Source organism: Echeneis naucrates, chromosome 3 (assembly GCF_900963305.1).
Source record: "Echeneis naucrates chromosome 3, fEcheNa1.1, whole genome shotgun sequence".
Lineage (NCBI taxonomy): Eukaryota > Metazoa > Chordata > Actinopteri > Carangiformes > Echeneidae > Echeneis > Echeneis naucrates.
The window spans coordinates 6,660,310-6,684,898 of NC_042513.1; the positions used below are offsets into that span (position 1 = coordinate 6,660,310).

The 24,589-nt window shown below is 41.9% G+C and overlaps 1 protein-coding gene across 4 annotated transcripts in view; it reads left to right on the top strand.

Moving 5' to 3' along the window:
- The first annotated feature begins 219 nt into the window (after positions 1 to 219).
- dmxl2 (Dmx-like 2) overlaps positions 220 to 24,589 on the top strand; it is a 37,203-nt gene continuing 12,833 nt past the window's right edge. For 2 of the 4 annotated variants that reach the window (XM_029497531.1, XM_029497535.1), the window contains exons 1-38: positions 220 to 647; positions 6,590 to 6,715; positions 6,954 to 7,025; positions 7,146 to 7,224; positions 7,421 to 7,565; positions 8,043 to 8,109; positions 8,230 to 8,402; positions 8,774 to 8,954; positions 9,076 to 9,256; positions 9,604 to 9,822; positions 9,918 to 10,189; positions 10,730 to 10,999; positions 11,130 to 11,359; positions 12,000 to 12,205; positions 12,806 to 12,927; positions 13,387 to 13,476; positions 13,587 to 13,695; positions 13,800 to 13,919; positions 14,039 to 14,266; positions 14,611 to 14,897; positions 15,352 to 15,524; positions 15,624 to 16,275; positions 16,494 to 16,823; positions 16,913 to 17,032; positions 17,503 to 17,638; positions 18,577 to 18,687; positions 18,822 to 18,991; positions 19,711 to 19,808; positions 19,904 to 20,069; positions 20,507 to 20,771; positions 20,884 to 21,086; positions 21,237 to 21,623; positions 22,264 to 22,446; positions 22,569 to 22,865; positions 22,963 to 23,154; positions 23,276 to 23,352; positions 23,607 to 23,737; positions 24,184 to 24,429. In XM_029497531.1, coding sequence (XP_029353391.1) covers positions 561 to 647; positions 6,590 to 6,715; positions 6,954 to 7,025; positions 7,146 to 7,224; positions 7,421 to 7,565; positions 8,043 to 8,109; positions 8,230 to 8,402; positions 8,774 to 8,954; positions 9,076 to 9,256; positions 9,604 to 9,822; positions 9,918 to 10,189; positions 10,730 to 10,999; positions 11,130 to 11,359; positions 12,000 to 12,205; positions 12,806 to 12,927; positions 13,387 to 13,476; positions 13,587 to 13,695; positions 13,800 to 13,919; positions 14,039 to 14,266; positions 14,611 to 14,897; positions 15,352 to 15,524; positions 15,624 to 16,275; positions 16,494 to 16,823; positions 16,913 to 17,032; positions 17,503 to 17,638; positions 18,577 to 18,687; positions 18,822 to 18,991; positions 19,711 to 19,808; positions 19,904 to 20,069; positions 20,507 to 20,771; positions 20,884 to 21,086; positions 21,237 to 21,623; positions 22,264 to 22,446; positions 22,569 to 22,865; positions 22,963 to 23,154; positions 23,276 to 23,352; positions 23,607 to 23,737; positions 24,184 to 24,429 — 7,201 coding nt within the window. In that variant the 5' untranslated portion in view covers positions 220 to 560. The remainder of the gene's footprint in view (positions 648 to 6,589; positions 6,716 to 6,953; positions 7,026 to 7,145; positions 7,225 to 7,420; positions 7,566 to 8,042; positions 8,110 to 8,229; positions 8,403 to 8,773; positions 8,955 to 9,075; positions 9,257 to 9,603; positions 9,823 to 9,917; positions 10,190 to 10,729; positions 11,000 to 11,129; positions 11,360 to 11,999; positions 12,206 to 12,805; positions 12,928 to 13,386; positions 13,477 to 13,586; positions 13,696 to 13,799; positions 13,920 to 14,038; positions 14,267 to 14,610; positions 14,898 to 15,351; positions 15,525 to 15,623; positions 16,276 to 16,493; positions 16,824 to 16,912; positions 17,033 to 17,502; positions 17,639 to 18,576; positions 18,688 to 18,821; positions 18,992 to 19,710; positions 19,809 to 19,903; positions 20,070 to 20,506; positions 20,772 to 20,883; positions 21,087 to 21,236; positions 21,624 to 22,263; positions 22,447 to 22,568; positions 22,866 to 22,962; positions 23,155 to 23,275; positions 23,353 to 23,606; positions 23,738 to 24,183; positions 24,430 to 24,589) is intronic. The other 2 variants (XM_029497532.1, XM_029497533.1) reach the window with 2 other exon arrangements.

Sequence of the window (24,589 nt, forward strand, 5' to 3'; positions counted from 1 at the left end):
ATCTGCTACACAGTGTCCCTGAAAGCAGCGCGGCCAGTCACTCACATTGACTTTGAATTACCTTTTACCTTTTATAACAGATGATCTGAAGTCCTTTCAATCGTGATTCAGCCCACTTAAGGACCGCGTGAGTTGGAGGAATTGGCATCTGTCCGATCTAGATCACTAAAATCTGCAACGATTCGGTCGTGCCTGGGCAACGTCGTGAACGCGCATGTCAGGTTCGCTGCAGAGATCCTGCTTCCTCGGCTTTCACGATTAATCGTGGGGATGGTGCTGACAGTGAGAGGCGACGGATGGCCAGTTTTACATGTCTAAGTAGATGACAGGGCCGGCAGTAATCACACTCAGACCGGGGTCGAGCACAAATCTCCGCAGCCCCTCCGTCCGTGGAAGAAGAGGACGCTGGCAGGCCGAGGACGACGTTAATGTTCCTGATGGAATCCCCGGTCGTTGCTAAACGGAGAAACCGAAAGGGTGGACTCGTTATAAATAATTAAAAAGAAAGAAAGAAACACACAAACACACACGCACACTTCTGCGGCTACAATATAAGGAAAATGCATCTGCACCAGGTGCTGACGGGAGCTGTGAACCCTGGAGATTGCTGCTATTCGGTGGGAAGCGTGAATGACATTCCCTTCACGGTGAGATTTTATTTAGATTTTATTTAACTCAAGATGACACCCATTGCAGCTAATGTCTGACTAGCTAGCCGCGCGGCTATCTAGCTAGCTTAACCCTACATTGGCAGTAATCGGGCTAGCTGCGGAGCTACAGCACGGACTAGCCGGGTAGTGTGCTAGCTGAAACTGCCGCACAGACACATTCACAAAACAGCGAGTCCAGACTACTCAGGGCATCCTTACCCCCACCACCACCACCCCCCCCCCCCCCCTCACCCCCTCACCCCCTCATCCCACAGTTTCGTTTACTATGACAGTCAGCATGACATCGAGCAGAGAGTAGATGCTCAGCTGTAATGTCTGCATCTTCTCTGTTACGGCAGCGTTACATTATGCATTCCCAACAGTGATCGCTAGCCGCTCAAATGACCTTTAGCTGCATCTTGGTAAAGTTAGGATTACTGCAAGGGAATCCCTCTGCGCAGCCACAACATAATCGCCTGATATTTCCAAGAGGACACGCTCTGACTATTTTATTAGTATTTTATTTTTATTTTTTATTTTTGCAGAGCACGCTGCGTTTGGTAGTGTGCATTGTAAATATGGGACAAGCGGTGCGTTTTTTGTTGTTGTTGTTGTTTGTTTGTTTTTTGCGATTGTTCAACTAGCTAAGCTTGCTACCGTTTGTCGTTAAATCCTTCGCATGGAAATTTAACTCGCTGTCATCCCAGCATCAGCTGCGCCAGCCATGACGTACAGGGCCATATATGGATACATGAGCTAGAGGGCTGGATGTTTGTGTGTGTGTGCGCGCGCGCGTGTATGTGTGTGTGGGTGTGTGCAATATAGGGTAAAGTTAGATTTTTGTCCATCACGCATGTGGATTGCATGTATTTGTACACATTCTGACATATTATCAGACATTTGAAGCAAATTCTCTATCTGTTATATGCTTTGTCTGCTGGTGTCTGGTTTGGCATCTTCCCAACATTTTCTGTGTTTCCACTGTGCCTCTAATTCACAGTACGCACAGTCCCAGTCAATATTCCATTAAGTGCAGCGAGACATGAGAAGAACCTGTAATATTTCATCATCTGTTGTGTTGGCAAGTAGGAAAAAGTGCTCAGTATTTTTAACCCCAGCTCATGGTACAGCTCTTTGTGTAAAACAGATAGGTGTGAATTAGCTCTTTTGTTAAGAACAGATGGCCAATGATGAGGATGACTGTGTGTGGAGTGTAATCTTTCACAACAACCTGAGTCATTTAACATTGACTTCACTTGCTGTTGATAAAAACACAGTTCCTCTACGGTGACCTTTGATGGAAGTCAGAGGGAGTGGTCTTTAACCTAGTTCACAACAAAAGCAATTCCACAACATTACTTAGGCCTCTTGGCAGCCAACCTTGTGCAATTTCTGAAATTCATCTTCTGTTTTGTCATCATGCAGCATTGAAGGTAATTGGATGAGGGGAAAACTGAAATGACACATCCTCCTTTTTAAATAGGAGGGTATGTCACCCACTCCCCGGCCACTGACCCCAGATCTGGGTTTGATCAGTGGTTTCAATGTAAATAGGGAGGCTTTTTCACCATGGTCATATCTGTTAGCAGATATGACAATATAGGGCAGAGCTAGTTGTGAAGCTAAAGGCATGCATGTTGCCAGAGGGTTTTAGTTTTTGTGCCTGGTGTTTTCTTTCTGTGTCTGAGAGGGTATTTGAAGAACACTAGTCATCATGTCCCAAGCAGTTACATTCACACTGACACCTAGGGCTCAGAGGCCAAACACTGACACACAAACATGCAGACACACACTTAGTACACAGCTAACTCACAGCACCCACGAGTGCACCAGTTCAAATGAGCAAGCATCAAGCAACAGCTGCATTGGTTATGGAATCATTCCTCTGCACATTTATTACATTTACAACCTTATGTGAAAAGATCATTTATATAATTTTTTCCTAAAATTATTTTTGTACCAATATAATTGGTCATGACGCTACAGTGTGTTGCTTCCCTTCAAAATCTATCAGGCATTTTCAGTTCCCACCACTAATATTTAGTTGAGTTCAACTTAGGGCAGTGATCAGGCCACACAAAAACACTCACCTCTCCAGACAGGTGTCAGTAGATTTACCGTATGTACACTCTCATTAAGGTGTAGCATCTCATGAGAAGTGGGAGCTGCCAAAGCTAAATTCTCTTTTTTCATAACAAGGTTTATCAACCTACACTATTTTGACAATTTTGACAAATCACTTTTGGGATCTTATTGATTGGATTCACAAGGTAAACCCTTTTTAAATATCAGAAGGCAAAGGTCTCACAGCTGACAATGCATAGCTGAGATAACAAGAGTAGCCTAAGAACAGCTCTGTGCAATTTCTAAAATTTTGTTCTCACTTTGACATTATGGGGTATTGAGTGATTTTGGGATAAGGCTCCGATGTTTTTTTTTTTTTTTTTTAAAGGTAACGGGTGTTCATTGTCCTCTCAAACAACCTCATTTTATGTGCAAAACTGCAGATGTGTGCTCTGCTAATAATAGAACACATGTGTCAACTTGAAAGCACAAAGAGAGTGAGTACATGCACACCCATTCCCGAGGCTGCAGCTTAGTACTTTAAATTTAGTTTATTTAACGTTTTTTTAACGGTTTTAATTCATCTGAATATTCTGATTGTTGTTAGAATACTCATAATGTCATACAGTGATGCCAACTGGGCTGAGGAAGGATATGAGAATATGGGAAGACTTTAACCATCTCAGACTCGTGATCGTTCAGTCATACTGTCGACCGCATACTGTCAGATTTTGTGAGATTGCTAAAAGCAAGTATTTGCCATGGGACAGTGGACAGAGTTGCAAAACACATTGACTTATGGAGCCATGGCAGTACACATCATAAGGCCACACACAGGAATTTGGCCACCAGATACCAAACAATATTGTGGCATATGAAAACACATATAACCAACCTTGTTCATGCTTATTTATTATGTCAGACCACTGTAAGAACTTGAAGGCATTGGTGCAGTCTACACTAATCTAAACAACTGAGAAAAAGTGAATTGCTTGTATGTGTTAGATGTCAGGAATTAATGTCAAAATTATTTTATATATGATGGTATCATCATTTGCTCCAGATTAATGCAAAAACCGTGAAGTAATTTTTATTTATTTGCAAACAGAAAATGAAGTAGTACAGGCCAATCAGCCTCCTTTATTTATGTTTCAAGCTCCATTAAGTTACTTCAAATGCAGCCAGTCTAACTGACTTCACTGATTAAGTTGGATGCATTATGACCAACAGACAAATGGAGACATCGAAGCAGAACCTGGTGTAATTCAAATGTTATTGCCTGCTGTTTCGCTGCAGTCATGCTGCAGAGAATAACAAGATTCGTATATTATAACTACCGACTCTGGAATCAAAGTACATGTCTGTGCTATAGACTTTTCCAAGGATACATTTTTACTGGTTGACATTAAAACCAGTTTACTACAGATCACAACTCATCAATTCACATTTTAAGATATTTGCAGCTAAGCTGTTATGCGACAGCTCGAAGCCAGCTAACTAGGATTTACGTGAAAGTGTTGTTGTACCATCTTTGAATGTGGAACACGGTTTACGTGATAGGCATGATAAGAAAGAGGCTTCTAATGGAGGGAATGCAGAAGTGATCTTTCCCTCCTTCTCTTTCACTTCTGATTCTGCTTTCATTACCACAACATCTGACCACAGTCAATCCTTCCTACTGAAATATACTTATCCAGAAAGGCTACACCTCTGCCCCATAGACAACACCATTAGGCAAATAGCACTTCAGATGCTCAGCAATCGGTGAGTTGGTTTATGTAACTCCCATTAGATTATTCTAGGAATGGAGGTTGTCGCCTGACCGTTTTGAAGAAAGACAGAGTGTTTCCACAGTTGGGTAATAATAGTCATATCCCCTTTCACACACACGCAATGCTGGAGTAGAAAGTAATTTCAACAAAATTCAAAGCATGTCTCCAGGAGACAGTACTTCAATAGATATGGTTCACTTTTTACATAACAATGCATTTACAATGCTGTGCTAACTTTAAGTGCAGCTCTGTAGTTATGTTATTGTTATATGTTACTGTTAATCTGTTACAGAGGAGGTCATATTTGTTCAAAGACAGCATAATAATTAATGTAAGCAGCTTGCATGTCTAACAGGAGGGAAACCTTAAATCAGCAAATTTATAAGATATGCTTTGGTATATATCCAAGTGCATTTATGGAAAGAATCACTGGATTCTTATTGATATATTTAGCTGAAACAAATGAACAGCCTCAGAGCAAGCTGAACAGTAAAGCTAAATAGTAAAGATAGTCATAAGGTGTGTGATGTCTTGAATTATTTGAAAGATCTGTACTCCACCCAAATTGTAGCTTTTCAATAATTTCCAATAATTTGACCATTAGTGACATGCAGTAGAGTAAATTATGTATTTTTCTAGTGATGAAAGGAAGAAAATCGAACTGAAAACCAAAAAGAAGGCAACATAAACACTGATTACTTTATTTTTCCAGCTCTCTGTATCTTCAGTGTGTGTGTGTGTGATTGTGTGTGTGTGTACGTACTGGATACACACACACATAATGTGTGTATGGATAATGAAAGAAATGCATGACACTGGCAAACTGAATATAGAGGGACTAAACAATAATGATCATTCAGTGTAAGGCATATATACTCAAGCTTATCGACATGGCTCAAGTTCCGATCCAGCACAAATGACAAAGAGATGAGAGAGGGAGAGAGATGCAGTCCTAGATGGTGCATGATGGTGACTGCTTTTAATTCCAGCCGTAGTGTGCTGGAGCAAACGTCGTAGTAAAGCACAGACTGAATCTTCTACCCCGATTCTCCTCATACTCTGCATTTCCCAACACAGTCTTCACTACGTCACCTGTCACTTTACGTAGTACAACTGGCTGCACTGTCGTCCTGTTGTGTGACTCAGTGGTTCCCAACCTCACCTCCTATTCTCCTGAATAATGAAAGACACGAGGCTTCATCCTGACTGTGCTGTTGCTTTGAGGCCAGCTTGCCTGTCTCCCAGGTGCTGCTGCTTACTGCTGCTACTCTGCACTTGGTTGCCAAATGCCAGCAACCACCAATGTATCAACTTACTTTCATTGACTTTATCCAAATCTTACCGCCTGCCTGTTAAGTGTGGAAAGTAAACACATGCTGTGTATTTTTTCTTATTGCACGTGTAGGTTTATTTATTTTTTTCTTCATGCAATGGAGCTGTAAAACAGCATTTGAATTAGAGCTGTTGTATGCTATTTTTAGTGCCACAAGCTTCCTGCGCTTGTCCTGTTGTATTATCTCACCCGGCTAATGCAATATTCATATCACTGCCATTTAGTGATATGATGGACTGCTTTCAGTCAGTTTTATGGCATTGCATTTTGTAACCAGTTTAAATCTATCCATGTGGCATAGGGATGTGCAATTCTGAAAATGCTGTTCGATTGCCGGAAATCATTTTACTTTTGATAACTGATCGAAGAAGGCCTAATAAAACTCTATTCCAAAAACAGCAGTGAACACAAAGTTTAAAAAAGAATATGTGAAAGTAAGGCACAGATATGGAAAATTAAAGCTTTATTTCTCACCTTAAGTAAGAACATGAAATTTCCAGGTGTCACTGAGGGCAAGGGAAATAACAAGAGATGACTTTGTAAAAACAAAACGATTGTCCCATGAACTATTATTATTATTGAAAAATCATTGCCTAGCCCTAGTATGGGAATTCAAACACATAGGAAGCACACTGAACAGGTTTTTAAAGCCGCAAGTAATATATAAAATCTGAAGTTATGGGGACTTGAAATGTATTGATTTAATTTGTTGATTTGCTTTCTCCTTATGTGTTCATTGTATTTACTTATTTTTACTCTCTCTTTTTTAGGCATATGGCTCTGGTTGTGATGTGGTGATCTTGGCCAGTGATTTTGAGTGTGTGCAGATTATCCCTGGAGCTCAGAATGGGAACATACAAGTGGGATGTGTGGAGTGCTCCCACCAGCTTGGCAGGGTGAGTCCCTCCCCTCCAATCATGTTCATTTTCCTGAGTGACTGCACAACATTATCAATTACACTTCACCCTAAAGAAGAACATTTAGGCCTATGTTTGCTCCTATCATGTACAGTCATGCTCTCCTCTTGGTGTCCCCCTTTCCTAAACCTTATGCTCCCCACCATGGGGACGACTGTGCAGATGCATTGATGGACTGAGTAGTGTTGTGATGATGACCACAGCTATTTATTTTTAGATCGCTGCATCTTATGGAAACACTGTCTGCATCTTTGAACCTCTTTCCACCAACCCAAACAAACGCCATAAGGTGAGCATGAAACTCAGTGTCTTAGACATGCTGTATGAAGTGTTTTGTATCACTGTCCAGGGACTGTAATCATACTTACTTGACATTCCATGGTTTGTGTTGCCACTGTGCCACCAACAGCAGCTTAACTATCAGTGGCAAAAGACGGGACAGTTCTTTCTTGATGCCATCACCTACAACCTGGCCTGGGACCCACAAGGTACCTGCCTGCCTTTTCCATGTTTAACTGATCCGCTCACTAAATGAATCACACTACGCTACAGCTCCTACTCACAGCCTTTTGGTTTGTCTGAATTGACGTGCGTTATTCAAGCCACTTTGTGCATTTGGCTCCCTGCACTGTAGTAGTCAATGTGGGATGTGAGGTGTGTAACATCATGCTTGTGTGTCCTCAGGGAACCGTATCCTTGCAGCGACTGAGCGGCTCCAGCTGTGGGCACCTCCACTGGCAGATGCCTTGATAGAGGAGGAGGATGGGCAGATGAGTGAGGACAAGCCCCACCCTGTCCTCAACGACTGGAACTGCATATGGCAGTGCAAGTATGTTGATGCCTTTGTGAAAACTGTAGAAAAATAAAAAAAAAATTAGGCAGTGTTATCTATTATTGAAGACAATATCCTGGCAACTGGCTAGATAACGCTTGTTCTATTGTCTTTTTTTTCTTTCAATCTTAGTAACTAGAAGCAGAATAGGAGCAAAATGTTCTTTTCTCTTTTTTTCCAGGACACACAACAAAAAACTACTACTACATACTCTTTGGTGTATGTAGTGTATGCTTTAAGCTGTGTAAACAGACGTAGTCATACAATATCCTATAACTAATTGTCAACTGATGAAACGTAATGCGAAAGCAAGCCACTAGAACAGGGAAGTGCGATTTCTAAAATGAAAGGTTTACACAAAGGATCCATACAAACATCTGACAGGAGCGGCATGTTTGTGATTTTTCCCGTGTAGAGTTTCCCAGGGGAGATGAATATAGCTGATATGGTTGTTTATGCTTGTGTTTATCTCAGGACAGCTGCATCTGTTCACATTGCCAAGTGGTCTCCTGATGGGGAGTACTTTGCAACAGTTGGGAAGGTAAATGAGTCAACATGTTGCAAAACAACAAATTCTTTGAGGTTTTTCCTCTTTTTCTCTCATGATAAGGCCAGTGACAATGTATATGATTTAAGTTTGTGTATGTGTCTATCAATGCAGGATGACTGTTTACTTAAAGTATGGTATCCCACCACGGGCTGGCGTTCGGCAGTGGTGGTTCAGGACCCCTCAGATAAAAAGCCCCTCCCTGTTCACTTCTCCTTTGTTTACCTGGCTCATCCTCGCTCGGTCACTGGTATGTCCTGGAGGAAGACCAGCAAGTTCATGCCCAAGTAAGTAAGCACATGCACACTCAAATGTTTGGACAGGCAGTAAGAAATTCATTTTATATCTTTTAGCGTGTGCTTGGTATTCAATGACGCATGACAGATTTATTAAATCTTTTTACTTATATCAGCCTTTTCTTTTTTCAACACATCCCCAGTTTGTATTCAGTGAAATATGTAGGACTGTATGTATCAGTCCATCTTGCTATATCCTGTCATGCAGTTAAATTTTATCCCTTCCACTAATAATAATGCTTCTTCCCTTTTCTCTCTATGCATTTTAACAAAATGTTTTTAGAGCAAACACGCTGATGAGATGAATGGTAAATGAAATTAATGTGTCTGTAAGATTATTCCTACCACCTGCTGTTTTTCAGGGGTTCCGTGTGCAATGTGTTGCTGACATCCTGTGAGGATGGTGTGTGTAGGTTGTGGTCAGAGACCTTGCTGCCAGAAGACAGCCTGCTTGGGGGGCAGATCTCTGAGAACACACACTCCTTCAGCTCCAGCCTGCCAGGCCTGGCAGGCAATAAGGACAAGATCCAGCATGCTTTGGAGGTACACATTCTTATTTGACCAGAAATAAATCATAAAAGAAAATGCATCATAAACCAGCGATTTCTCATAAGAAATAACAAAAACCTGTTCTCTGATTTATTCTTGTGCTTTACTTGATTAGTCAATCCACCACCTGAAGCATCTGCGTCGGGGCCGGCGGCGGTCCTCTGCTTTGGTGGCCCACAGTGAGCTGCTTCCCTCTCAGCTTGGCGCACAGGACACACACACTCACCGCCACATTGCTCATCATGCTAATGCCCTGTGTCACTTCCATATCTCAGCCAGTATTAACCCCAACACAGGTAGGATGTGTTCATCATCGACTCATATATGGTTGGCATATTGACTATAAAAGGGTTTTTCAATTACTTGCAAAGATCATGTAATTTGGTCATTACAAGCTTTACATGATGATGACTTATCATCATCATTTAATATTTTTGAGTTAAATTTTCTGATATGTAATTAATTTCAAAATATGCAGAATTTGTCAATGAAATGGCTTCTGTTACATGAGCGACTCATGAGCTTGAAACACATTCAGTCTAACTGTGAAACTAGTCTAAGCTTGATTATCACCTTTTTAACCCATTTCTTATTACTGTCACCCTTTTGCTTCTCCTCCATGCCTCATCTTTCCATCCCTCAGATATCCCATCGGTACTGGCTGATTCGGCCATTTTTAACCCAGACGATGGCACTGGTGGTGGAGGCTTTGTGGTTCATTGGCTCAACAATAAGGACCTTAGCTTCACTTCCTCCATGGACCTATTTATGCTGCAGCTCCGTAAGCTCACTGAACAGCAGTTGGACCACACTACTGAGGACCTCGTGGATCCAGAGGGTTCCCCAATGAAGTTTGACTTTGGTATGACCCACAACCAGGCCAATACTCAATAATTAAAGCACATTACCTTAAGACGACATTTGGTTGTAAAAACACATTATTTCCTGTCTTTCTAGATCTGGATGACATATCTGACAAAGCCTCCTCAGAGCATGGTGAAGAGGGTGAATTAGGGGAGCAGGGAAGCACTAAGGCATCCTCCCCAGGATCAAGCTCCAGCATGCCTTTGCCCTCCATGTTGTTGGAGAGGAAGATGGAGACTCTAACAACTGAGTGGAACAAGAGCCCAGACATGCTGTTTACGATTCACCCAACTGATGGTTCTTTCCTGGTGTGGCACCTGAAGTATTTGGACGAATTCAACCAGGGCATCTTCAGACAGGTTCAGGTAAGCGCAGAAATTAAAGGTCTGAAAAAAAAAAAAAAAAAAAAAACCCACACAAATCCTGCTTGTAATTTCCACAAGCAAGAAAGTACTTCCTACTTCTTATGTAAGACTAATAGAAAAGTTTAACTGGTGCCGAAGTTCATTTGATGCAATCAGCTTTAAATGTTGACAGTTTTTGGAATAATAATATTTTGATTTATTATTTAATAAGTCTGTGTATATACTCACTCATCCAGGTCATAGTCATATCCAGCTCTTATCCAAGGGGCTTCATTAGTTCTCAAAGCAAAGTCCTCACTAGTCTTAGACAAATCTAAGACGGGTTGTTTTCAATTCAATTTTTGGCCAGATATGATATTTTCAAAGGCACTAATGATTAATCATGATTTATAACTTGCCTCCAAAAGGCACTATATTTAACCTGAACATCATCCTTAAATTGCAATTGCAAGAAAAGCTATGTGAAACTTCCAACAGCTTCACAGAGAAAGGGTCCTTGTTCCCCTAATGGTTTTTATTTCCCTTCAACTGTCCCTCCAGGTTTCCTTCTCTTCCCGTATTCCAGTGGCATTTCCTACAGGTGATGCCAACTCATTGAGTAAAAATATCCTGATGTATGCCTGCACTTTGAATGAAGGTGAGAGTACCGGGGCAGCGGATCAGGCGAGAATGGTCCAACATGTCTCCCACTCTGCTTCAGCCTCAGTCAGCCTTGGTTCTCCCGCTCTGGCTCCTTCTTCCAACTCTCGCCCCGGTACCAGCCCTGCTGTCATGATGGTCTCAAAGCATGTTGATGGATCCCTTAACCAGGTAAAACATTGTAAAAATGTGGGATCAGCATTCATCAACACTATAATTTCACATCATCACCAGAGTAATGAATTGTGTTCTAATTGCATGTTTGTGAAACTGCTCTATTTTTGGTTCCCTCTGTCTGCAGTGGGCTGTGACATTTGCCGAGTGCTCTGCCTTCTCCAACGTACTGACCGTATCTCACAAGTTCCGGTACTGTGGCCACCGCTTCCATCTGAATGACCAAGCCTGCCACACAGTGCTGCCGCTGCTGCTGACCTCCTCTCACCATAATGCCCTGCTCACCCCTCCCTCAGCGCCTAGCAGCCTAGAAGGAGAGCAGCCTCCTACCGTTCCCCTCCCAAAAGGACTTCCCAGGTATATAACCGAGGGGGACAGTGACAAACATGCTGCTCACACATATTGGCACCGTCATAGGTTGTGTAAAAATAAACGTTTCTGTCATGATGTTTGTACATTTGTATCTGTTATCCGCTGAAACTGCAGAGGTTATGCTGAACTTCATGCAAATGCAAATGTCTTCTGACACAATGTGAATGGCAGCTAGGAAAGAGCCAGTCATTCTCATTTTAGTTCCCACAAAAACACCCGATTGTTAACTACTTTCTTCCTGTAGAGATACAGGAATGTAATACTAATCTGTCGTGCCAATGTCCCTTCCTTTTTTACTTAAACAACTTTAACCTTTAAAAAAATAGTATAATAAAGCTCTTATGTGCTTAGAGGAAATGAACTTCACAACAAGAGATTAAGTGCATCCTCATATTCAGAACATCAGCTGTGTCAGAAGCCAGTTGGTGAAATTACACGCTCTAATAAAACACAGACACAAACACATAGCTTCAGCTCTATGAGTGGACGTAGACTGTCTGCTACTTGGTTAAGATCTGTATGTGTTAATGCCACGTAGGAAAGAGATGAGAGGAGGAACAAATAGGCTAAGAGCATATGGATGATGGCACAGATGTGTTATGACTGTGTGTGACTTGTGCATCAGCAGAAAGCAGCTTCGTAATGCAGCTACCAGGACCTTCCATGACCCCAACGCCATCTACAGTGAGCTGATATTGTGGAGGGTGGATCACATTGGACCCCTGTCCTGCACTGGAGGGGTCTCTGAACTGGCCCGTATCAACTCTCTGCACACTTCTGCTTTCAGCAATGTCGCTTGGCTGCCTACACTAGTACCCAGCTCTGTACTTGGTAAACACACCATGAATTTTAATATGGAAGGGAATTTTATCAATGACTGACAGTGGAGAAATTTTTTTCTAATGAGTGACTGATCATTTTTGCCGAGTTACCTGGGTCTCTGCAATATGCAATATGATATGTGGTGCATTTCTTTCAAAGTCCTGCATTATTGCAGTGCAATTATTGCATTGAGGCTACTAGAGCACACACTGTGTAGCCACAAGTGTTGCACATGTCAGTTTTACCCTAAAAAAAAGTTGTTTATTGTATGCCTTGTTATTGCCTACTAAAATCTATACGCATTTCAAGAATGCTCCCCAAAAGCAACAATATAACTTTTCCATCTAAGTACCAGCCTGGACCTAATGATTCTCTGGGGTCTCAGAAAGCACCATCATGATTTAAGTTACTCTTTTTGAGTTGTAAAATGTCTCTAATGAGCACGGTAAATTCAAGGATTATTCAAGTATATGCTGAAACTATCACATTTTTCAATGACATTTTTTAAAATAATTTCCTTTGAATCAATTTATGTTGTAGCCCATTAAAAGTAATGAATATATTCTTTTGCACAGCATGACTCTCCAAACATTATGTTGTGGCCCTCAGGAACTTACTGTAACAGCGCCAGTGCCTGCTTTGTAGCATCAGATGGTAAAAACCTGCGTCTCTATCAAGCTGTGGTGGATGCCAGAAAACTACTGGATGAGCTGTCAGATCCTGAAACGTCTGTGGGTGGACACTCACTCTTGCCACACACACACGCACACAACAAGATTTTATCGCTCACTGGGAGGTGTCTGTTTTGAGTGTGTTTACTGAATTTTATGTATGACTCAGGAGATGCTGCATTTTCCAGTGAGTACACATCAATGTCTGTAACATCACAGATCCAACATAATCACATCTCCTGTGACATTTAATATTTTTATTTAGGTTGGTTTTACATCTGTGAGATCTTTAATAATTTTCTTTTTTTGCCACTTTTTTTGCCACTTTTATCTATTGATGTTACCAGTACACAAAAACACACTGTTGTACATGATGTCACAAATTTACTTATTCGATGTGGTGATTATCTTCATAGAGCTATTCTTCACCAGTCACTACATTTATTTATTTTCACTGGACTGGTGGTTTGAAGTACAGAATGCCACATTGATATGTTGCTATGTCTATTCTCTGTTTAGAAACTGGTGGGTGAAGTGTTCAACATTGTCAGCCAGCAGTCCACTGCCAGACCTGGATGTATCATAGAGTTGGACATCATCACAAGCCAGGTTAGTACTGCTCTGTTGTTTTTGTTTATTTCTTTTTACACTCATGGAATTTTGAAAGCCTCTTAATAATAGGTAGTAATCTGCTCGATGTTATGTTCATGTGCATTCAGTGTGGCGCCAACACACAGCTGCTGCATGTCTTCCAAGAAGACTTCATTCTAGGTTACAAACCTCAGAAAGAACCAGAAACACACACAGCCATCTTTCCATCTGGTGAAGGTAAAGCACACTGTTAATTTTCAACCTTGCTTTTTCCAAATACATTTTAAAACCAGACTGTCTGAGAAGAAAAAAAGGCAATAATTACATTTTTGTATGTCCAGATTATCAACCTGCCCCATTCTCTGAGAAGTTCTTCCTGGTGGTCATAGAAAAGGATCTCAACAAGAACTCAGTCTTGCAGATGTGGCACCTGCACCTCAAGTCTGTCCAGGCCTGTGTTGGTAAGTGTAGGGTACCTATAACTGAGCACCTGTTGTTTGAATATAATTGTATAATTGAGTATAACAGCCATGTGTTCTGTGGTAAAGCAGATATAATAATCCTGTGTCTCGTTGTCCAGATGAGCCAAGCCCAGATTATAGCTTCCACAGCCAGCTGATTGTACCCAATCAAGTTGTGAATCCCGACTCATCTCCCGAGACCTCTCCTATCAGACCCCTGCCACGTTCAGCCTCGACTGCCAACTTGCAATCAGCCAGCAAGCTCATCCTCAGCTCAAAGTTGGTGTACAGCAAGCGGCTTGATCTGCCTCATGGGGTGGAGGTGACCAGGGCCACCCCCTCAGCAGGTTAGCATGGATATACAGTCATTGCACATATGACTTGTATGTCATATTCAACCTGCCAATCTTGTCATTGGCAGGTTGAAAGGAATGTATAATACCCCCTTTTTCCATGATCACAAAAGATCTATGTGTATTTTAGAGGACAGATATGTGGTTTAGCAGTGAAATAATAATCATGACACTGAACATTTTTTTTGGTTTGCATGCTTAAATTTAGTCAGACAGATTAAAAGAAATACTTCAATCATAAATTGGCCACACGTTCAGTCGCTACCAAGAAATCAGGTTAATGAAATGAAGCATAGAAGTTGACATTTTGGTTTTTTGTTGTGTCCTCTTCCTGCTAGGTCATCTAAGTTCCTCCTCTATCTACCCTGTGTGCCTGGCTCCGTATCTGATTGTTACTACCTGCTCTGACTCACGTGTACGGTTCTGGCGCTGCACTGTGGAAGGTGACGAGGGGTATAGTGAGAATGAACATGATAACCGGACATACCGTTGGGAGAACTGGGCACTGATGAATGAAGAGGAAGACAACAACAGTGCTTTGAGTGTGCCGGGCCGGCCTGTCGCTGTGTCCTGCTCTTACATCGGAAGACTGGCCGTAGCCTTTAAACAGCCACGACAGGGACAGGTAGGGTATTGGTTTTGAGATACCATTTTCTGAAACTTCTGGAAATGGTCTTTTTTTTTTTTTTTTGATCTTGGAATTGTCTGCCAGTCACATTGAAGAGGGGGATGGCAATGAAAATGTCAATGCAGTGAATTAATACTATTTAGCTGTAGAGCCTTGACCCCTGGAAGTAGGTAACAATTCCACATATCTGTATGTTAATGGATATTTATGTAAAGAGAGAGTAGTTAGGGAAAAACCTGGATTACATAAACCTATGCATGATGCACATTGCTGTGTGTTTGGAAATGTCATTAGCTATTAGTGAAAAGGAAGTAATGAAACTTGACCATTTGAGGATATAATTCCATTTGATGTAGTTATTCTATATTTGTATCAGGTGGAGCTGGATATCTTTGGACTGTGCAGAGATTTATATATATGCTTTTTAAGTAAGCAGCCCTCTTGTCTTCAGCTGCAGGGTTCAGGAGAGGACTTCTCTATGCATGTGTCCATCTATGAGTGCGAGTCTACCGGGGGCTCTGAGTGGGTTTTAGAGCAAACTCTCCATCTGGATGATTTTGCCAGACCCTCATCAACCCTGGATCCAAGAGTCAGTGTTGACTCCAACCTCTTTGTCTATAGCAGGTCAGGCTGCTGCTTTAAGACACTATGTTTGCATCTTATTCTGTCTACCATTTTCACTGCTCAGGGAGTCTCATAAGTTAATATAACTTTTCTTGTCAGGTCTGACCTGTACATGACCAGAGACCACTGCTCTCCCAACATTAAACACTATGTGCATCTTGACTGGCTGTCAAAGGAGGATGGATCCCACATCCTCACTGTGGGGGTTGGATCCAACATTCTCATGTATGGCCGTATCTCGGGTATGGTCAATGAGCAGACTAGCAGCAAAGAGGGGGTGGCTGTCATCACCCTTCCACTAGGGGGCAGTATCAAACAGGGCACCCGCTCACGCTGGATCCTGCTTCGGTATGTGGACCTCGTGTCATCTGTGGACGGCACACCATCACTGCCCGTCTCCCTGTCCTGGGTGAGGGATGGCATCCTGGTGGTGGGCATGGACTGTGAAATGCATGTGTATGCCCAGTGGCATCAGGACAAGAAACTCTGTGAGGGGGAAGAGGGCAACTTGTCATCTACAGACATTGCTGCAGGTCTAATCACAGGTGCCCCCTCAGTCTTTGAAGGGAGAGCCCGATCTAAGAGTGTGTTTGAAGGGAGTCCTGCAGTGGATGAGGCCCTTCGTGCCCCAGCAGGACTCCAAGAAGGGGGATTGTTTGAGGCAGCTCACTCCCTGTCCCCAACTCTACCCCAGTACCATCCAACTCAGCTGCTGGAACTCATGGACCTGGGCAAGGTCCGCCGTGCCAAGGTGGGTTTAAGTCTACCATATGTAGTGATTCCAAAATAAAAAGAATGGTTATTCTTTATTTAGTAAATTATTAATGCTAGTGGAAACAAACAATGCCTGTTCTGGAATGGACAAATAATTAAAGACAGTCAAGTAAATCTATTGGGACATAGTGATCTGGCTCATATAATCCACACAATTGTATCCATTATATAACCTGTTGCTTTTCTATATATCAGGCCATCCTTGCTCATCTGGTAAAGTGTATTGCCGGAGAAGTTGCTGTGGTGAGGGATGTTGAGGCAGGTGAGGGGGGAGCCAGGAGGCATCTGTCTCGAACCATCAGTGTGACCGGCAGCACAGCAAAAGACACCATTGTGGCCGGTCGTGATGGGGGCAGGGACTACACAGAAATCAATTCCATCCCTCCCCTGCCTCTTTACGCACTGATGTTGGCCGACCTGGACACCTCGTACAAAGCAGCAGAAGAGACTGCCAAGGGAACCAAGGTGGCAGATGGTGAGGGAACACAGAAGTCCACAGAGGACCAGTATGCTGACCTTTTCCAGGTAGGTAGTTAAAGAGATGATGTTAAAGTTATAGTCCACCATTACCTATTAACTCGTTTGCTCTTTTTTTTTTTCTTTCTATTTAACAGGTTCCGACAGTAACCACAGATGACTTTGTGAACTTTGCCACTGACAAACCAGAGAAGAAGTCTCGAGTTATCAACCTCTCTCAATATGGACCTACTTACTTTGGACCAGAGCATGCACAGGTATATAGTCCCATTTTACATTTATCAAAGGAAAAACTGCACTGTCAACTTGGGCTACTTATAAACATTTCTTCTTCCTCGCTTATATTGGAATGAAATGGTTATTAAAGATAAGTTAATTTTATGACAGTAACATGGCAATAATAAAGTAATAAATAGTACTTACGACACATTTATAACTATGTAGTATCTATTTAACAACAACAACAATACTTAATTGGTTGTGGCTATAGCATTTTTGGAAGGGTAATAACATATTGGAAAAATATTCTCCAATATAATTATACAATATATGTAATATAATGTATTAAATCAAGGTAATATTAGGTTAATATTGCCGTACAACACTGAGAAAATATACAGCAATGGGTCACATTCTGAAAATCCTTTAGTGCATCATCACTGCATTTCAGTCTGTTTCTCATAGATTGTTGTTTCTCTTCTGTATTCTCTGTATTCTGTATGCTCAGGTATTATCCAGTCACCTCATGCACTCCAGCCTGCCTGGGCTGACCAGGCTAGAGCAAATGTTTTTGGTGGCTTTGGCTGATACCGTTGCGACCACCAGCGCTGAGGTCACCAGTTCCACTGACCAGCAGTACACAGGTCAGTGTGTATGTGTCAATCAGATTTGAAATCTGTACAGCAGATGATGTAATATAGAGCAAATCTAAGATATTGCACCATGTAATAAAATCTTACTTCAAACCACAGTCAACACCGAAATAAGCTTAATGATCCACATCCGCTTTCGGCTACATCTGATTCTCCCCACAGTTCTATCCATACTATGCACCTACCAATGTATCCCTGCATATTTTATTTGATGACCAAAGAAGGATTTTTCTCTGGCTTCTTCTCCCACACAGTACTGGGAGAATGGTGGGTTTCATTTCAACATTTAAACTTTAGCTGTTTTGCTATTTTTAAGCGTTAATTTTTATGTACACTCAAAGCTGTTTTAAATTTATTCCTTGATTTATTCAAGTTTTTCAATTAACTTGAATCCTTCAAAGTATACCCTTTTAGCCTGACACTTCTATTGTGCAGATGGTCATAGAGATATTTAATAGGTAAAATACATCATACAACCCTATGTGCAGAATTACCTTTTGTTTGCATGTTTACCCGCCCTAATGTCTGCCATTAACTGGTACCCTTGGTAAAACTTGACTAAAGGTTATAGACATTAAATTAATTGTGTGCTCTAGGATATATTTCATCTCCAGCCATCTAATCTTTATTAAGATAAACAACAGCGCTGATGCTGTACTTTTCATTTGTATATAAACACAGCAGTTTTCTACTATCTTTGTCTTTTTTCTCCAATTTTCCATCTTATTTATTTAGTCTTTTGAGAGGAAGACATCAGCAGGTTGTTCCAGGGCTAAGTAAGCACAGAGAGGGTTAGTTTCAGGGACAGTCTGAGAGGGTTTCCATGAACTTAAGTGATATCAAAGCCTAAGAGTTGGTGTGTGTTCTGGCTGTGGTCTGCGGAGTAACAGCGAAAAAGCTGACAACTCCCTGGTGTTATGTTTTTATAGGAGGAGAGGCTCTCGATGAATGTGGGCTGAGGTACCTGCTGGCCATGCGTCTTCATACCTGCCTCCTCACCTCTCTCCCCCCCCTCTACCGCATGCAACTGGTCCATCAGGGTAAAATGCATTGCTCAATATACAGATTTTGTGGCAATTACATATATACATACGCAAAATAGATTTATTTCTTTTTTGGCTATTAAAAGTAGCCCCCCCTTTGTTCTGTCTCTCTCTGTCTGCTGCTGCAACAGGCTTATCAACATGCCACTTTGCATGGGCCTTCCACTCAGAAGCTGAAGAAGAGCTACTGAACATGATCCCAGCCATGCAGAGAGGTGACCCACAGTGGTCTGAACTCAGAGCTGTTGGAGTGGGATGGTGGATACGCAATATCAACACTCTACGCAAAATGGTAGAAAAGGTACAGGGACAGATTCGTAAATGAATACGTTAAGAAGAATAACAAATAAAGTACACGACCTGCTGATGCAAGCGTATCAGTATTCTATGATTTGACAATAGAATACTGATGTAAATGGAAGATAACTAGAAAAGGGAATTAAGACTAGACCCCACAACATAGCTAAATGTGATATCTTAAGCCAATTGCAGGAAGTTCTGCTCTGTGGTTAAGTTGATCAAATAACACATACAAATGAAAGTATGAGACAATCCAAATGCCCATTTAATTGATACCAAATGTGTTAAGCGAAGTAAGTCTTTTTGTTTGTTTGTTTGTTTGTTCGTTTTTTATAATACTGTTTTACCAAATTCAAAAAACCTGCAAGTCTCAACAAAACGTTAAATTTCAAGATACTACATTTAGATCAAGTGTTCCCTTCATTTGTTGCCCAACCTTTACTGACTGAAACCCTGGTATTTTTTTGTATCTGGAATAGATCATAGTAAAATTGTAAAATAAAATGTTAGGTAAACATTAATAAGCTGAACAGTACAAAAAAACCCCAAGCTCATTTATGCATACAGATCTTTTACAGAAGCTAAATGAGCGTGGCATTCATTTTGCATATGTAAAGATTTGCATTTAGTGTCTGGTTATGGCGTTCATCATTACAGCCATTAAGTGACAATAAATTACTGTAGATGGATTTATTTCCTGTAATTTGTTTGCGTAATCAGTTAGGTAAAGCAGCTTTCCAGAGACATAACGACCCTTTGGATGCTGCTCTCTTCTACTTGGCGATGAAGAAGAAAGCTGTTCTGTGGGGTCTCTTCAGGTAGTACAGCCTTCCTTAATACATAATTAATCTGGATTGAGTTATAGTTTTAATTTCATCGGGGCCTGAGCTATGTGTGTGTTTTCTTCTCTCAGGTCTCAGCATGACGAGAAGATGACTCAATTTTTCAAAAACAACTTCAGTGAAGACCGCTGGCGGAAGGCAGCTCTGAAAAATGCTTTCTCACTGCTGGGAAAGCAGCGATTTGAACAGTCTGCTGCCTTCTTCCTACTGGCTGGATCACTTAAAGATGCCATAGAGGTGTGCACAGTACACACACACACACACACATGCAGGATGCATTGACATAATGACTTATCGTTGGGTGTGCTCAGACGCTCCATTTTTATTTCAGTCACTATGGGCACAAGCTCAAATACTGTGAGTATGTGTCTGGATGAGCATCGAATCACTCTATCACTAATGCAGATATGTTTTGGTGAGACAGCTGAAAACTTTGTAGCCTTTAGATCACAGGGGGAAGTCTAAATTACGCTGATAAGTACCAGCATAGTTTTCCTTGGCCTGGGTTTTCCATGCACACAGTCAAAATATACAGATAGAAGTACTCGTCTTGTATGCTTCAACTCCGTGTATTAGTAACATTAACTAATATTGTCTATACCTTCATGCCTGCTTATGTGCATTTCTTGTTTAAACTGTATCTTTAAACTCTCCTGTCTTTCCATGTCATATAGGTGTTAATGGAAAAGATGGAGGATCTCCAATTAGCCATGATAGTAGCAAGGTTGTATGAGGCTGACTTTGAGAATTCATCCACATGCCAAGGCCTACTTCATGAGAAAGTCCTGGGTTGCAACAGGGATGGAAGTGGTTACCACTGCTCCAGACTGCATCCTGACCCATTCCTCCGCAGCATAGCCTACTGGATCATGAAGGATTACACCCAAGCCCTGGACACATTGTTGGAGCGAATACCTAAAGAGGACGATGAGAACCCTGGTCCGTTTGTATTACAAGATTGGAAGAAGTTCTGCTTTAACCTGTTTTGCTCTGCTCATTATTTGTATTATGTGCTATGGCTGAAGGCCTCCTTTTCCTCCCCCTGTGTTAGATGTGATGGTGAAATCCTGTAACCCTGTGGTGTTTAGTTTCTATAACTACCTGAGGACACACCCTTTGATTATTCGTCGCCACTTTGCAAATCCAGAGGGCACAGCAACAACTGTGGGTTTCACTGCTGAGAAGAGCAGCGCAGATGAGATCAACCTAATCGAGCGCAAACTGTTCTTCACTACGGCCAATGCTCATTTCAAGGTGGGCTCCACTGTAATATGACCCCAATCCAATTCTGATAAAATTTGGGCCTTTATATCTACTTCTCTCTAATTAAAGTAATTTTGTCTTTTAAAATATCCTTGCAAATCAAACGTTTGTCAAATTTAATCAAATCTATATTTTTTGTAGGTGGGCTGCCCAGTTCTGGCTCTTGAAGTGCTATCCAAGATTCCTAGAGTTACCAAGAAATATGGCTTGTCCCCTCTCAGCAAAGCTTCATCTAAGGCCAACCTGAGCACAACACAACCCCTTGAAAATGGCACGCAGGGAAGTGGGGATTGGGGTTTTCCAGCAGCACCTGCCTGTGGAAGAAACGATAGCATTGGTGGTTTGGACTGGAGCCAGCCAATGATCAAGGTTGAGGAGGATGAGCTGAAGCTGGACTGGGGAGATGACAAAGATGAGGATGAGGATGAGGATGATGATGATGGTCTAACTATGAAGAAACCAGAGCCTGAGACGAAAGCAGACAAAGGGGAGAGTGGCGGACTCAAACTGCAGCAAGCAGACTCACAGGTTGGAAAAATCTCTCTAACACATCCACTGACGCTTGTGAATACTTGAATGATTAATGGATATGATGATTACACCTATGCAAATACATATATTATAATAAATAAATGTTAGACATAAAGTGCATATACATATAACATTGCAAATACATATTTAATAAAATGAAAAAGGAATCTTGCTTAACTTCTGCAAAGGTTCACCTTTGATTTATGAATTTTGAAACTGTCATCCAGTGTTATGTCAGGAGGAATCTTTGACCAGGAAAGTTCCTGCTATGAGTTATCTGGATATCATAGGAGGATCTTTCACACCTAAAGGCATTTTCAAATGAAACTCATTTGGATTTAATTTTTCAGGCTGTACTGAACTGACATGACACTGGTTCATGAAGGTTCAATGATGTGAGATTTGCTGTAAAACTCCAACCACTGATAGGACTTGTGTTGATGTCTTGGCCCTGTAATCTTTCTGAAAGGTTCTTAATGGAATTTGCATTCGCAATTTGCTGGATAAAACTATATTATGTTAAAAGTTTTCCTCTCTGTGCTCTGAAGCTCAATATGCCTTGGCTGTCTCGTGGACTTGTAATGTGGATTTGGACAGCCCAAAACACTTTCCTTTAACTCATTCTCATGTATTTCAGGGTGAATCAGAGGTTGATGTGATAGCGGAGCAGCTGAAGTTTCGTGCTTGTCTGAAAATCCTAATGACAGAGCTGCGTACATTGGCCACAGGCTTTGAGGTTGATGGCGGGAAGCTCCGGTTTCAGCTCTACAGTTGGCTGGAGAAGGAAATTGCAGGCATGCATAAGATCTGCAACTACAAGGTGCACTTCTAAATTAAGTGTACTCTATGCAATCTCATATTCCATTCTACAATATGATGTATTGGCAAAAGTATTTTTGTCCTCCCGCTAGCTAATTCACTAAAAATATTGTCAACACCAAGGTGGAGGGGAAAGAAGAAGATTCAGAGGTGGAGCGTTGGGTGGACATATCAGCATCAGTGGACATATCAGACGAAGCCCTGGAACAGACAGAGGCTGGGGCTTATGAGCGTCACCAGATGGAGCGTCGTCGTCTTCAGGCCAAGCAGCAGCACTCTGAGAGGCGCAAGGCATGGCTGAGGAAGAACCAGGCCCTGTTGAGAGTGTTTCTGTCCTACTGCAGCCTTCATGGAGCCAAAGGAGGCGGAGTCACCTCTGTTCGCATGGAGCTTCTTTTTCTTCTGCAAGAGAGCCAGCAGGTAAACATGCACACACATGCAAATCTCTCGTACTCATGCAACAAACTTTCTAATGTGCAAAAAGCAAAAATCTGTGTCTTCCTATCTCACCCTTAAGGAGACCACAGTGAAACAGTTGCAGTCTCCTCTGCCTCTGCCGACTACACTGCCTCTGCTGTCAGCCTGCATCGCCCCCAACAAGACAGTCATCGCCAACCCTGTTCTCCACCTCAGCAACCACATTCACGACATCCTTCACACCATCACTCTCATGGAGGCACCGCCGCATCCTGACACCTTGGATGATCGGGTCAGAAACAAAATAAGAATCCAACTCTTGAGTATATATATTTTACAGCATTTCCCACAGCCACTCGAAGCTGTTGTTCATTTTGATGTTGAATATTAAAATTTATGTTTTTCACCCTCAGGTGAATGCATTACACACACTTGCAGCGTCTCTATCTGCTTGTGTCTACCAAGCGTTGTGTGACAGCCACAGCTACAGGTAAGTGTACCTCCCATTTTATTTCCCAACCTTAAAACAAATAAGATTTGACAGCACCAGAAGTGTACTTTTGTGGGTGTGTTGGTCAATTTAGTACCCAAAGTAAAATCATCCTGCTGTCTTTTTTTATTGGAGGCATTGCAATTTGAGCAGATAAATGTTTTGTGAAATTTTTTTATCTTAACCACATCCTACATATGTATGTCAGGTGTGGTTTGAACTCTTGGATAGCCTTTCTGTTATCATGTTTGCAGCAGCCAGACGGAGGCAAACCAGTTCACAGGGATGGTGTACCAGGGCCTGTTACTCAGTGAGAGGAAACGACTCCGCACAGAAAGCATTGAAGAACATATAACACCCAACTCTGCACCTGCACAGTGGCCAGGTAGTTACCCTGCCGCTTTCTCTCAAAAGCAGTTTGAAAGAGATTGAAGTTCAGTAAGTCTTGACAGAATACATACAAGTTTGTGGGAACACGAAAGATATGATTGAGAGAGAGAGTGTGAGAAGTGGAGGGTGAAGATGTGCCGAGCAAAGCAGGCAGTCTGTGCTTTTGCAGAGAGGCAGATGGTGTTCTATAATGGGATCTTCATGGCTTCTGGGAAGGAAGCAGACAGACAGAGAAGGATCACACCATTGCTTAAAACTTGAATAAATGACTTCTCTGTTTTACAGAGATTACAGAGAGAACTTATTTTGCTATCACAGCTTGGTATCTGACATAAATGCTGTTTTTTCTTTTTTTTGTCTGTCTGTGTGTCTGTGTGTCTGTGTGTCCCTGTGTGTGTGTGTGTGTGTGTGTGTGTGTGTGTTTGTGCCCCGTTTCTGCAGGTGTGTCCTCCCTGATTTCTCTGTTGACATCTGCCAGGGAGGAGGAGCAGCCAAGGCTCAATGTGATGCTGTGTGAAGCTGTTGTGGCTGTTTATCTTGCACTGCTCATACATGGCCTGGGCACCCACAGCAGCAATGAACTCTTCCGTCTGGCCGCGCATCCCCTCAACAACCGCATGTGGGCCGCTGTCTTTGGAGGTGGAGCCAAAGTCATTATTAAGCCGAAAAGACCTGAGGCTCCACCAGGTAAAAAGATTATCTTGTAATTAATTAATGATTCCTTTATTTCCATCACGCCCCTTTATTTTGCTCTTCCTGTCGTCTTCTTCTACTTCCATTTGTTTGCTTTGTCCATCCTGAGTTATCTGTGATCAGATGCATCTCAGGAAACCCTTCCATCAAACTG